Source organism: Oncorhynchus kisutch, linkage group LG11 (genome assembly GCF_002021735.2).
Source record: "Oncorhynchus kisutch isolate 150728-3 linkage group LG11, Okis_V2, whole genome shotgun sequence".
NCBI classification, from domain to species: domain Eukaryota; kingdom Metazoa; phylum Chordata; class Actinopteri; order Salmoniformes; family Salmonidae; genus Oncorhynchus; species Oncorhynchus kisutch.
Genome location: NC_034184.2, coordinates 20,715,769 through 20,728,498, shown reverse-complemented (window position 1 = coordinate 20,728,498; position 12,730 = coordinate 20,715,769). Strand labels below are relative to the sequence as shown.

Below are 12,730 nucleotides of genomic sequence, written 5' to 3'. Positions count from 1 at the left end.
CATACAGCGCCTGCAAAATGGGGGCTGACGTGTATAAAACAACGTCCCCCTGTCAGCCCCTAGGGAGAACATAGCAGGAGGATGGAGGTAGCCACCATGTCCCTTTGGGTCCTCTCTGAGGAGGGCCTGGAAGCCTCTCCTCCCATTCCAAAACCCAAGGGAGTCTTTGAGGTGCCTTGCTGAGGAGACGTTATCCATGTATCTCCCCAGAAAAGCCCTCACCTCTTCATCCTTAACGTATGGGTTGTAAATGTTGACCGTTACAACCCTAAAGTTATTCTTCGCCAGGCTTGTTATTTCATAGTGGCTCATCGGCCTCTCGCCTCCCACTGCTCTTGCCCTTCTCAGGATATCATCGTGTTTCTCCTCTGTATATAGTGCCACGTCGTATGCTCCCTCCAACGAGTTGCCTTGGAAACAAAACACGTCCTTCACCGTCAGCTTTAGAATCCCCATCAATATTATCCTTCCAAAAGTTTCCCGTCCTAAAGGCTCCAACTCCTTTTCCTTCCAAGCAAAACGAATCGTATTGGCCAGCCCAATCCCAGGGACCGACCGTGTTGATGTATTTAGCACCATCTCCGCAAGGAGAATGGCGCTCGTTCTCTTCTCTTCCAAAACAATGAAAAAAGAAAATCCAAAGTGACTGAGCCTTATCTGGTGCAAACTAACACAGAGACAGGAACAATCACCCACAAACACACAGTGAAACCCGGGCTACCTAAATATGGTTCCCAATCAGAGACAACGATAATCACCTGACTCTGATTGAGAACCGCCTCAGGCAGCCATAGACTTTCCTAGACAACCCTACTCAGCTACAATCCCAATAACTACTAAAACCCCAATACAAAAACACACCACAAAATAAACCCATGTCACACCCTGGCCTGACCAAATAAATAAAGAAAACACAAAATACTAAGACCAAGGCGTGACAGCTTGTGGCTTTATTTACATTTTAGATCTCTAGTTGTAACGGACACTTTTCAGCTGTTGTCATACGGTTTTCTTACCACATCCTAATTATTATCTCTGTGGAAATAATTGTGCGTACCTGAAGATACTTACCTTTGGTATTGTTACTTACTTGAAGATCTGTGGATACCTGTACACACTGGAAACCTGTGGCATAAAGTAATTTGGTTTTGGAATCTGTGTTTGTTAGAGTGATGCGCGTCTACCATACAGCCTAAAGCTAAGCTATCGCTGCCCCTACATGGCATTTTGTTTTGTGTTACGTTTGTGAAGTAGAAAAACATAAACAAATGGTCAATTATGTAATCTAATCGTTCATGGAGAAGGGGAGGCAGTATCGGTAAAGGTGTGTGTGTGTGCATGCATGCGTGTGGTTGTGCGATTTTGGCTAGTTGCATGAGAGCTCTAAAGCAGCTGTACCTTCGAGTTAAAAAACTTGAGGTAGAAACCACAATGTAGAAATGAAACTGTGTAGGTGTGTTTTTTCCTTTATGGTGTGAGAAAGCTGCGAGATGTTCTGTGTAAGTGTGATTGTGTTTATTCATCTGTGTGCATTCTCAGTACAGGAAACCTCATTGTATGTGTTTAAACCATAGCACTTGTTTTCTGATTACACCGTGTAAGTGTGATACTCAAAAAGCAGAGAGACAGAAATGTGTGTATCCAACAGACAAATGAAGGCACAAGGAGAATCAGTTAAACTTTGTAAAAATAGTGCTCTTTAATATACATTGTTGAAATATCTTATATATAAATATGTGCAAAGTTCAATCTTTAATTTCTCTTCTGAAATGCTTTTAGTTTTTTTGTTGTTCCAGATAGTTGGGCTTGCACTGTCTGCCAGTCTAGTGGCGAGGTTATGAGCAGTCTTTATAAAAGACAAATACTTCTGACACACATGTAGCTGAGCTGGTGCGACACATTAGGTTGATATGACGATAATAGATGTTAAAAATGACAACCGTTGCTCTTCTACTAACTAGGCGTCTATCAGGAAGACATAGATTTAGCTAAACACAACATCATCATCATCTTCAAATTAAGGATTTGTTGTCTCTGTGGCCCAGTGTGAAAACAATCTTGCCTACTCATCCCTCACCACTCACTCACTATTACCGCTGCTCCCCCAATAATCCTTGCATGTCCCCCCCTCATCCAGCCTCAGCCATACTCGTTTTCAGCACTCTTCCCTCACCCTTCAACCCCCCCCCCCCTCCCCGGACTACTGACTATGTTCGGCTTCAGTTTTTGTTTCTGAATGTGTCCCAAATGGCACCCAATTTTATATACAGTGCACTACTTTTGACCAGGGCTAGTGCACTTTAAAGGAAATAAGGTGGCATTTGGGACACATGTTGTTCCTGCCTGCCAGGAACAAAAATAATATCCACTGTTAGCTTTGGGGTTGAGTGAGAGAGAGATCTATCTATTTATATAAATAAGCGACCGAGCGGTGTTAGTGTTATCATACATCCGAGTAGATGGATGGAGAGATGGGAAGAAAGACAAAGACACAGAGGCATCTCCATCACATTCTAACAGAAGAGCTACCAAAGCTGCAGTTACAGTGCTGTGAAAAATAATTCTCTATTTTTGCATATTTTTTCCAACATCGCTGTGGAGGAATTTAGGCCCACTCTTGCATGGAGAACAGATTTAACTCAGCCACATTTGTGGGTTTTCATGCATAAACTGCTTGTTTCAAGTCCTCCAACAACATCTCAATTTGGATTAGGTCTGGACTTTGAGGCCATTCCAAAACTTAAACTGTGTTGCTTTTTAACAATTGTCATGTAGACATGATTGTGTGTTTTGGATCATTGTCTTGCTGCATGACTCAGCTGCCTCAGGACCTGGACCACTTGCCTTAATAGACAGAACCATGAATTCTACTCTGTATCAGAGAAATCTACAGGAGAATGCCAGGCCATCCGTCTGTGAGCTGAAGCGCAGCTGGGTCACGCAGCTAGACAATGATGCAAAACAAACAAAGTCTACATGAAAATGTCTAAAAAGAAACAAATTTGAAGCCTTGTCAAAGTACGGACCTATTCCCAATTGAGATGTTGTGACAGGACTTGAAACGAACAGTTCATGCTTGAAAACCCACAAATGTCGCCGACTTAAAGCAGTTCTGCATGCATGAGTGGGCCAAAATTCCTCCACAGCGACGTGAGAGACGGATCAACAACTACAGGAAGCATTTGGTTGCAGTGATTGCAGCTAAAGATGGCACAACCAGTTATTGAGTGTAAGGGGGCAATTACTTTCACACACAGGGGCATTGGGTGTTGCCTAACTGTGTTCATGAAATAAGTATATAACTGTTATTTGTTCACTCAGGTTCCCTGTATTTAATATTAGGTTTGGGTTGAAGATCTGATAATTCAGTATCAAAAATATGCAAAAGTAGTATTCCCGGGTGGCGCAGTGGTTAAGGGCCAGCTGTGCCACCAGAGACTCTGGGTTCGCGCCCAGGCTCTGTCGTAACCGACCGCGAGCAGGAGGTCCGTGGGGCGACGCACAATTGGCCTAGCGTTGTCCGGGTTAGGGAGGGCAGGGATATCCTTGCCTCATCGCGCACCAGCGACTCCTGTGGCGGGCCAGGCGCAGTGTGCGCTAACCAAGGTTGCCAGGTGCACGGTGTTTCCTCCGACACATTGGTACGGGTGGCTTCCAGATTGGATGCGCTGCATTAAGAAGCAGTGCAGCTTGGTTGGGTTGTGTATCGGAGGACACAGGACTTTCAACCTTCGTCTCTCCCGAGGCCGTACGGGAGTGGTAGCGATGAGACAAGATAGTAGCTACTAAAAAACTATTGGATACCATGAAATTGGAGAGAAAAAGAAAAAAAGATGCAAAAGTAGAGAAAATTTGAAATACTTTTTCACAGCACTGTAAGCTGTATGTACGTGGTGTCTTGTGTATGTTTGTGAGGCTCGCGGCTGTCTTCAGCCATGATCCCCCACACCCTCCTATGAGGCTATGCTAGTTGGCATACAGCAGTGGAAATGTGTACGACACCACAAACACTTTCACTCTGCTTTTGGCCCATTCGTTTGACACACTGCTGTTCTCCAGACACTCTCATTACGCCTCTCTCCTTGTCTCTCGCTTCCTTTCCCTCCCTCTCACAGTCCATTGAGCCCATTCTACATGTCAAACAGGAGAAAAAAGGGAGGAGATGAAAGCCTCTATTGATCAATAGAAGGAGCTATACCTCAGCCACAGCAGCACAACAAACCCCAAACAACCTTCTGGCTATACTCCTAAAGCCACACACGTCACTGTGTGTGTGTTTGCATGCATGTGTGGCATGTCCACGGTCTGCATTATCGACCTATCAATCTTTTTGACTACCCAATCACAGCACCCGCTGGGAGATTGGGTCACTGGCTGAGAGGGCAACGACTTTTAACCCCCCCAGTCTCATCTTAACTCCCATTAACGGTCTGTCCAGGAGTGGAGGAGTATCAATGGTTACCTATATTAGGTTCCCCTTGGTAAGAAAGCAGTGGCATCGATTTGGAACAGTTTACCCTTTCCAAATCCTATCCTCAACCGTTAGAGGGGAAAACCCAAACCTGAACTGTGTGAGTGTGTGTGTTTTTGTGTGTATGTGTGTGTTAGATAGGGGCATCGTACTCCTCCAAGAAGTTCCTGAGTGTGTGAGGGAGCTGGTGTGTGTCGGGGCTGGCCGAGCCCCCGAGGTGTCCGTTCAGGGTCCTCCTACACAGGTGTTGGAGGGAGGACAGGGAGGAGGGGAGGGGTCGACGCAGCTCCAACGGAACCTTCTCTCCCCCTGAGTGTATCAGATACACACTCCCAGTCCCCGACCCCACAGTCTCCCCTGCCGCCGCAGCCGTGCCTCCCCCCGCCCTTACCCCAGCCTCCCCTCCTCCTGCTGCTTCTCCACCTCGCCCCTCCTTCCCCATGTAGTGTCCAATCAGTTTGAGCACACAGTCGAAGCGCGGGGGCATGTGTGTGCAGCACGAGTCGGGTTGCAGGTAAAAGCTTCCCCCTTGGCTGTGGATACGGAGGTTCTTGGTCCCGCGGGCCGTCTGGACCGACAGTGTGAAGAAGTAGTGGTGGTCGGATGAGTCTCGAACCAGGAAGGTCCCGGGGGGCTGGGAGCGGAGCAGAGAGCTAGCCTCACGACCCCCCACCGCACCCCAGTAGAACCCACTCTCTTGTAGCTTACGCACCGCACACAGCACCTGGAGCAAGGAGAAGAATAGGTTACTTACTGTATATTATAAACTGGGTGGTTCGAGCTCTGAATGCTGATTGGCTGAAAGCCATGGTATATCAGACTGTATACCACAGGTATACCACGGGACAAAACCTTTCTTTTTACTGCTCTAATTACATTGGTAAGCAATTTATAATAGCAATAAGGCACCTTGGGGGTTTGTGGTATATGGCCAATATACCATGGCTAAGGGCTGTATCCAGGCACTCCACATTGCCTCGTGTATAAGAACAGCCCTTAGCTACGGTATATTGGCCATATACCCCACCCACTCGTGCTTTATTGCTTAAAAATAGTTGATGACAATAACTACGATACATACACTGTCGTATACATACACTGTCGTATATTCAATCTCTTCCTATCTGCTGTCCCCACTTGCTTCAAGATGTCCACCATTGTTCCTGTACCCAATAAACTAAATTAGTGTCCTGGGCTTCATGGCGGGCTGCCCCCAGGAGGTGAAGGTAGGCAACAACACCACTACGCTGATCCTCATCACGGGGCTCCACAAGGGTGTGTGCGCAACCCTCACTGCACTCCCGGTTCACCCATGACAGAGTGGCTAACTCAATCATCAAGTTTGCACACAACAACAGTGGTCATCCTGATTACCAACAATGTCGAAACAGCCGACAGAGAGGTGGTGAGGCATCTGGCTGAGTGGTGCCAGAAAATAACCTCTTCCTCAAAGTTAAAAAGATGAAGGAGCTGATCGTGGACTTCAGGAGACACCAGAGGGAGCACGCTCCCATCCACATTGACAGGTCCACAGTGGAGAAGGTGAAAAGCTTCAAGTTTCCTCAGAGTACACATCACTGACAAACTGAAATGGTCCACCCACACAGACAGTGTGGTGAAGAAGTGCAACAGCCCCTCTTCAACCTCAGGTGGCTGAAGAAATTCATGTTGGCCCCTAAGACCCTCACAAACTTTAACATATGCACCATTGAGAGCATCCTGTCGGGCTGTATCACCGTCTGGGATGGCAACTGCACAGTCCAGATGTTGGTGAGGTCTGCCCAATGTTGGCATCACCAGGGGCACACCGCCTGCCCTCTAGTACATCTACAGCATCCGGTGTCACAGGAAGGCCACGAAGATCGTCAAGAACCTCAGCCACATGAGCCACAGCCTGTTCACCCCGCTACCATCCAGAAGGTGAGGTCAGTATAGGTGCATCAAAGCTGGTACAGAGAGACTGAAAAACAGCTTCTCACTCAAGGCCATCAGATCGCTAAATAGTCACTACTAGCCGGCCTCTGCCCAGTACCCTGCCCTGAACTTTAGTCACTGTCACTAGCCGGCTACCCTCCGGTTTCTCAAACCTGCACCTTAGAGACTGCTGCCCTATAGGCATAGAACACTGGTCACTTTAATAATGTTTACATACAATTTTTTACCCAATTCATACGTCTATAATGTATTTTAGTCAAGGCCTATCCTATTTAACTATTGCTGTACATATACTATTTTTCAGATATACTACATACTCTAACCATACTCTCTCCATAATGTCTGTACATCCCATCATACACACAGACACACACACAGTATATTCAGAAAGTATTCAGACTCCTTGACTTTTTCAACATTTTGTTAAGTTACAGCAAGAACAGGTTCAGACATTTTTGCAAAACAAAAAAAACAAAAGAACATTTACATAAGTATTATGACCCTTTACTCAGTACTTTGTTGAAGCACATTTGGCACCAATTACAGCTTAGATTCTTCTTGGGTATGACCCTACAAGCTTAGCACACCTGTATGTGGAGAGTTTCTCCCATTCTTCGCTGCAGATCCATCTCTGGAGAGACCTGAACAGCTATTTTCAGGTCTCTCCAGAGATGTTTGATCGGGTACAAGTCCAGGCTCTGGCTGGGCCACTCAAGGACATTGAGACTTGTACGAAGCCACTCCTGCGTTGTCTTGGCTTTGTGGTTGGGGTCATTGTCCTATTGGAAGGTGAACCTTAGCACCCCAGTCTGAGTGCTCTGGAGCATGTTTTCATCAAGGATCTCTCTGTACTTTGCTCTGCTCATCTTTCCCTCCATCCTGACCAGTCTCCCAATTCCTGCCGCTGAAAAACGTAAACACAGCATGATGCTGCCACCACCATGCTTCACCATAGGGATGGTGCCAGGGTTCCTCCAGACATTCCGCCTGGCATTCAGGCCAAAGAGTTCAATCTTGGTTTCATCAAACCAGAGAATCTTGTTTCTTAGAAGCCTTTTGGCAAACTCAAAGCATACTGTCATGTGCCTTTCACTATGCTGTGCCTTGATTGTATTACTGTTGATGATATCTGGAAATGTGCATGTACATCCTGGCCCATCTACTGTTGCTAGTCCCAATTCTGACTTGTGCTCAGATATCTGCTTCACTGATTTCTGCTCTCGTAAAAGCCTGTGTTTTCTGTACGTTAACACTAGAAGCTTATTACCTAAATGTATCAATTGAAAGTGTAAGTTCACAGCTCCAATCCAGATGCGTTTGTCATTACTGAGACGTGGTTAATTAAGGAAGTGTGTTATGAATACTGATGTTAACCTTTCTGGTAATAACCTTTTTCGGCAAGACAGATCTTCCAAAGGTGGAGAAATGGAAATCTTTACCAAGAATCACCTTCAGTGCTCGATTGTCTCCACCAAGTCTGTCCCCAAACAATTTGATTTGCTGGTTTTAAGCATTAAACTTTCAAATAGCTCTTTGTTCGACTGTTGCAGGGTGCTATCATCCTCCATCAGCACCGGCCTGTACCCTACCTGCCCTAAGCACTCTCCTGGCCCCTTATTCTAAGTTGGAATTTGGCCTGCTTGGTGACCTAAACTGGGACATGCTTAAACCACCTGACCAAGTCCTAAAGCAATGGGACTCCTTAAATCTCTCAGATTATTACCAATCCACAAGGTATGACTACCATTAGGCCATCAGATTTGTCACCACTGCTCCTTATAGGACACATCACTGCACTCAACACTGCTCTGTAAACTCATCATCTCTGTATACCCATCGCAAGACCCACTGGTTGATGCTTATTTGAAAGACCCTCTTAGGCCTCACTCCCCTTTATCTGCAATATCCACTGCAACCCTCATCCTCCACATACAACACCCGTTCCGCCAGTCACATTCTGTTAAAGGTCCCCAAAGCACACACATTTCTGGGTCGCTCCTCTTTTCAGTTCGCTGCAGCTAGCGACTGGAACAAGCTCCAACAAACACTCAAACTGGACCATTGTCTCCATCTCTTCATTCAAAGACACTCAAAGACACTCTTACTGACAGTTGTGGCTGCTTTGTGTGATGTATTGTTGTCTCTACCTTCTTGCCCTTTGTGCTGTTGTCTGTGCCCAATAATGTTTGTACCATGTTTTGTGCTGGTACCATGTTGTTGTTATGTTGTGTTGCTACAATGCTGGGTTGTCATGTGTTGCTGCCTTGCTATGCTGTCATCTTAGGTCTCTCTTTATGTAGTGTTGTCTCTCTTGTTGTGATGTGTGTTTTGTCATATATATTTAATCCCAGGTCCCCGTCACCCCAGGAGGCCTTTTGGTAGGCCGTCACTGTAAACAAGAATTTGTTCTTAACTGACTAGTTACCTTTTGCCCATTTCAGGCTTCAAACATAAAGATATAAAACTGTATTTTTTTGTGAAGAATCAACAAGTGGGACACAATCATGAAGTGGAACGACATTTATTGGATATTTCAAACTTTTTTAACAAATCAAAAACGGAAAAATTGGGCGTGCAAAATTATTCAGCCCCCTTAAGTTAATACTTTGTAGCGCCACCTTTTGCTGCGATTACAGCTGTAAGTCGCTTGGGGTATGTCTCTATCAGTTTTGCACATCGAGAGACTGACATTTTTTCCCATTCCTCCTTGCAAAACAGCTCGAGCTCAGTGAGGTTGGATGGAGAGCATTTGTGAACAGCAGTTTTCAGTTCTTTCCACAGATTCTCGATTGGATTCAGGTCTGGACTTTGACTTGGCCATTCTAACACCTGGATATGTTTATTTTTGAACCATTCAATTGTAGATTTTGCTTTATGTTTTGGATCATTGTCTTGTTGGAAGACAAATCTCCATCCCAGTCTCAGGTCTTTTGCAGACTCCATCAGGTTTTCTTCCAGAATGGTCCTGTATTTGGCTCCATCCATCTTCCCATCAATTTGAACCATCTTCCCTGTCCCTGCTGAAGAAAAGCAGGCCCAAACCACGATGCTGCCACCACCATGTTTGACAGTGGGGATGGTGTGTTCAGGGTGATGAGCTGTGTTGCTTTTACGCCAAACATAATGATTTGCATTGTTGCCAAAAAGTTAAATTTTGGTTTCATCTGACCAGAGCACCTTCTTCCACATGTTTGGTGTGTCTCCCAGGTGGCTTGTGGCAAACTTTAAACGATACTTTTTATGGATATCTTTAAGAAATGGCTTTCTTCTTGCCACTCTTCAATAAAGGCCAGATTTGTGCAATATACGACTGATTGTTGTCCTATGGACAGAGTCTCCCACCTCTGATGTAGATCTCTGCAGTTCATCCAGAGTGATCATGGGCCTCTTGGCTGCATCTCTGATCAGTCTTCTCCTTGTATGAGCTGAAAGTTTAGAGGGACGGCCAGGTCTTGGTAGATTTGCAGTGGTCTGATACTCCTTCCATTTCAATATTATCGCTTGCACAGTGCTCCTTGGGATGTTTAAAGCTTGGGAAATCTTTTTGTATCCAAATCCGGCTTTAAACTTCTTCACAACAGTATCTCGGACCTGCCTGGTGTGTTCCTTGTTCTTCATGATGCTCTCTGCGCTTTTAACGGACCTCTGAGACTATCACAGTGCAGGTGCATTTATACGGAGACTTGATTACACACAGGTGGATTGTATTTATCATCAGTAGTCATTTAGGTCAACATTGGATCATTCAGAGATCCTCACTGAACTTCTGGAGAGAGTTTGCTGCACTGAAAGTAAAGGGGCTGAATAATTTTGCACGCCCAATTTTTCAGTTTTTGATTTGTTAAAAAAGTTTGAAATATCCAATAAATGTCGTTCCACTTCATGATTGTGTCCCACTTGTTGTTGATTCTTCACAAAAAAATACAGTTTTATATCTTTATGTTCGAAGCCTGAAATGTGGCAAAAGGTTGCAAAATCCAAGCGGGCCGAATACTTTCGCAAGGCACTGTAAATAAGGTTAACTAAAATAAATAATAAAATTCTGAGGAGTGGCTTCCATCTGGCCACTCTACCATAAACATCTAATTGGTGGAGTGCTGCAGAGAAAGGTTGTCCTTCTAGAAGGTTCTCCCATCTCCACAGAGGAACTCTAGAGCTCTGTCAGAGTGACCATTGGGTTGGTGGTCACCTCCCTGACCAAGGGCCCTTTCCCCCAATTGCTCTGTTTGGCTGGGAGGCAAGCTCTAGGAAGTGTCTTGGTGGTTCCAAACTTCTTCCATTTAAGAATGTCACTGTTCTTAGGGACCTTTATTGCTGCAGAAATGTTTTGGTACCCTTCCCCAGATCTGTGCTTCAACATAATCCTGTCTCAGAGCTCTATGGACAATTCCTTCGACCTCATGGCTTGGTTTTTGCTCCGACATGCAACTGTGGGACCTTATATGTACAGGTGTGCGCCTTTCCAAATCATGTCCAATCAATTTAATTTACCACAGGTGGACTCCAATGAAGTTGTAGAAGCATCTCAAGGATGATCAATAGAAACAGTATGCACCTGAGCTCAATTTCGAGTCTCAAATCAAAGTAATTTCTGTTTTTCTAAAGATTCTAAAAACCTGTTTTTGCTTTGTCATTATGGGGTGTTGTGTGTAGATTGCTGTGGAAATTGTTTTTTGAATAAGTCTAACATAACAAAATGTGGAATAAGTCAAGGGGTCTGAATACTTTCCGAGGACAATGTATATGTATCCTAATGTTTCTATATTTATTCATTATATTTTTAACTTTTTAGATGTCTAGGAACACACGCATTTCGCTACACCCGCAATAACATCTGCTAAATATGTGTATGAGACCAATAAAAGTGGATTGATTTATCAACAAGAGGAACCATATTATACTATGTTGTAAAGACAACAATTGGACAAACCAAGAGACTGGGGGAGGAATAATGATGGGTTTGCATTCAGTAAAAGGCTAGCTAGTTTACCTCGAGTACATGTGGAGCTGACTGACACAGTCATGACGTATTTAACTGACCTGTTGGTAGTGTGCATGTGAGCTGAAGGGTTTATAGCGCAGGTGGTGCACATGAGACCCCTGACCTCTGGGCTCTGGGGGGGTCATGCTGCTCATGGTGGGGGGGTCGCGCCTGCTGTGGGTTACCATGGCGCCCTGACCCCCACGCTCGGCTCGTTGACCGAGGGGTGGGGGGTCCAGAGCAGGGAGGGGCGAGGGAGAGTAGGGGGCAGGAGGGAGAGAGAGAAGAAGGGATGAAGAGGGTTTGCGATGTGGGAAAAGGGTGAGGGCGTGAGGAAGGAGGGGGGGAGAGGGGTGCACACACGTTTCCCAGAGCGATGACACTGAGGAGCAGTCCAAAGAGGACCTCAGAGAGACCACCCACTGCAGACAGCTGCAGAGAGAAAGGCGAGAGAGAGAGAGCAGGGGGCAGAAATGTGTTATCATACATTTTCTCGTGAACACTTCAAAGGTGTGAAGCAGTCTTTTTCCACTGATTCTATATGGAGGCCAACACATGGTGGAGTAAATCATCTGTATATAAAACACATTCACAAAAACATACATAGCTACACACCCACAAACATTCAGCTAGAGGTTTGAACCTTGATCCCTGTTGTCAGTCAGGTCATTATCATCTCTGACGTTAAGGTCCAAATAAATGTGTACACACACACACACAGCTCAGCTCAAACGCTCTTTTACCACTGGGGGGGGGGTTCAGAAAACCAGGTTATTATGAATGAGTCCAGGTTCATTCTGAATAAATAACCTCATTCCCATGCAGCCTGCTGCTTTCACCAGCAGAGCTCTATGGTTCTCCGGTTTCATGGTAAATAGGCTACCCCCGGGTGGGTGGGTCTGGCCGTCTCACTGTGCTGCTGATCAGTGCATTTGGAGCAAGACGTAATGGGCCCAGCTCCATATTGAATAAATCTCCATTCACCAAGGACCGATGCTAGTTGTTACTTGAAGCGGCAAGAGATGCCATAACTGCCCGCTCTGCAGCTGCTAAACATGGTGTCTGTCTGAGCTGAGCTGGGGCCCCTTCCAGCCACAAAATAGAAATGTGACTTACCCCCTAATTCTAAGAGTGTAGGCTGACTCGAGGAAACCTGGAGTTCCTCAAGGAGCCATTGCAGTCAATGGGTTCATATTTGCACCTTCGGTTTGTTGAGGGGTTCTTGGAACAACCTTTAATGTTTCAATATAGCAAAGGGTTAACATGATGAACATGAATAACATTTACTCTTACAGGGGGGACAAAAATAACTAAAAGTCATGCCTCCAATATTCTGATAGGCT

The 12,730-nt window shown here is 45.4% G+C and overlaps 1 protein-coding gene across 2 annotated transcripts in view; it reads right to left on the bottom strand.

The window, feature by feature from the left end:
• Window positions 1–1,674: 1,674 nt before the first annotated feature.
• LOC109899898 (suppressor of cytokine signaling 3-like) overlaps window positions 1,675–12,730 on the bottom strand; it is an 11,962-nt gene continuing 906 nt past the window's right edge. The window contains exons 2-4 of one of the 2 annotated variants that reach the window (XM_020495521.2): window positions 12,504–12,619; window positions 11,447–11,819; window positions 4,605–5,195 (exon numbers count right to left, since the gene is read on the bottom strand). In XM_020495521.2, coding sequence (XP_020351110.1) covers window positions 4,605–5,195; window positions 11,447–11,575 — 720 coding nt within the window. In that variant the 5' untranslated portion in view covers window positions 11,576–11,819; window positions 12,504–12,619. Of the gene's footprint in view, window positions 5,196–11,446; window positions 12,620–12,730 lie in introns of both variants that reach the window. The other variant, XM_031835435.1, reaches the window with a different exon arrangement.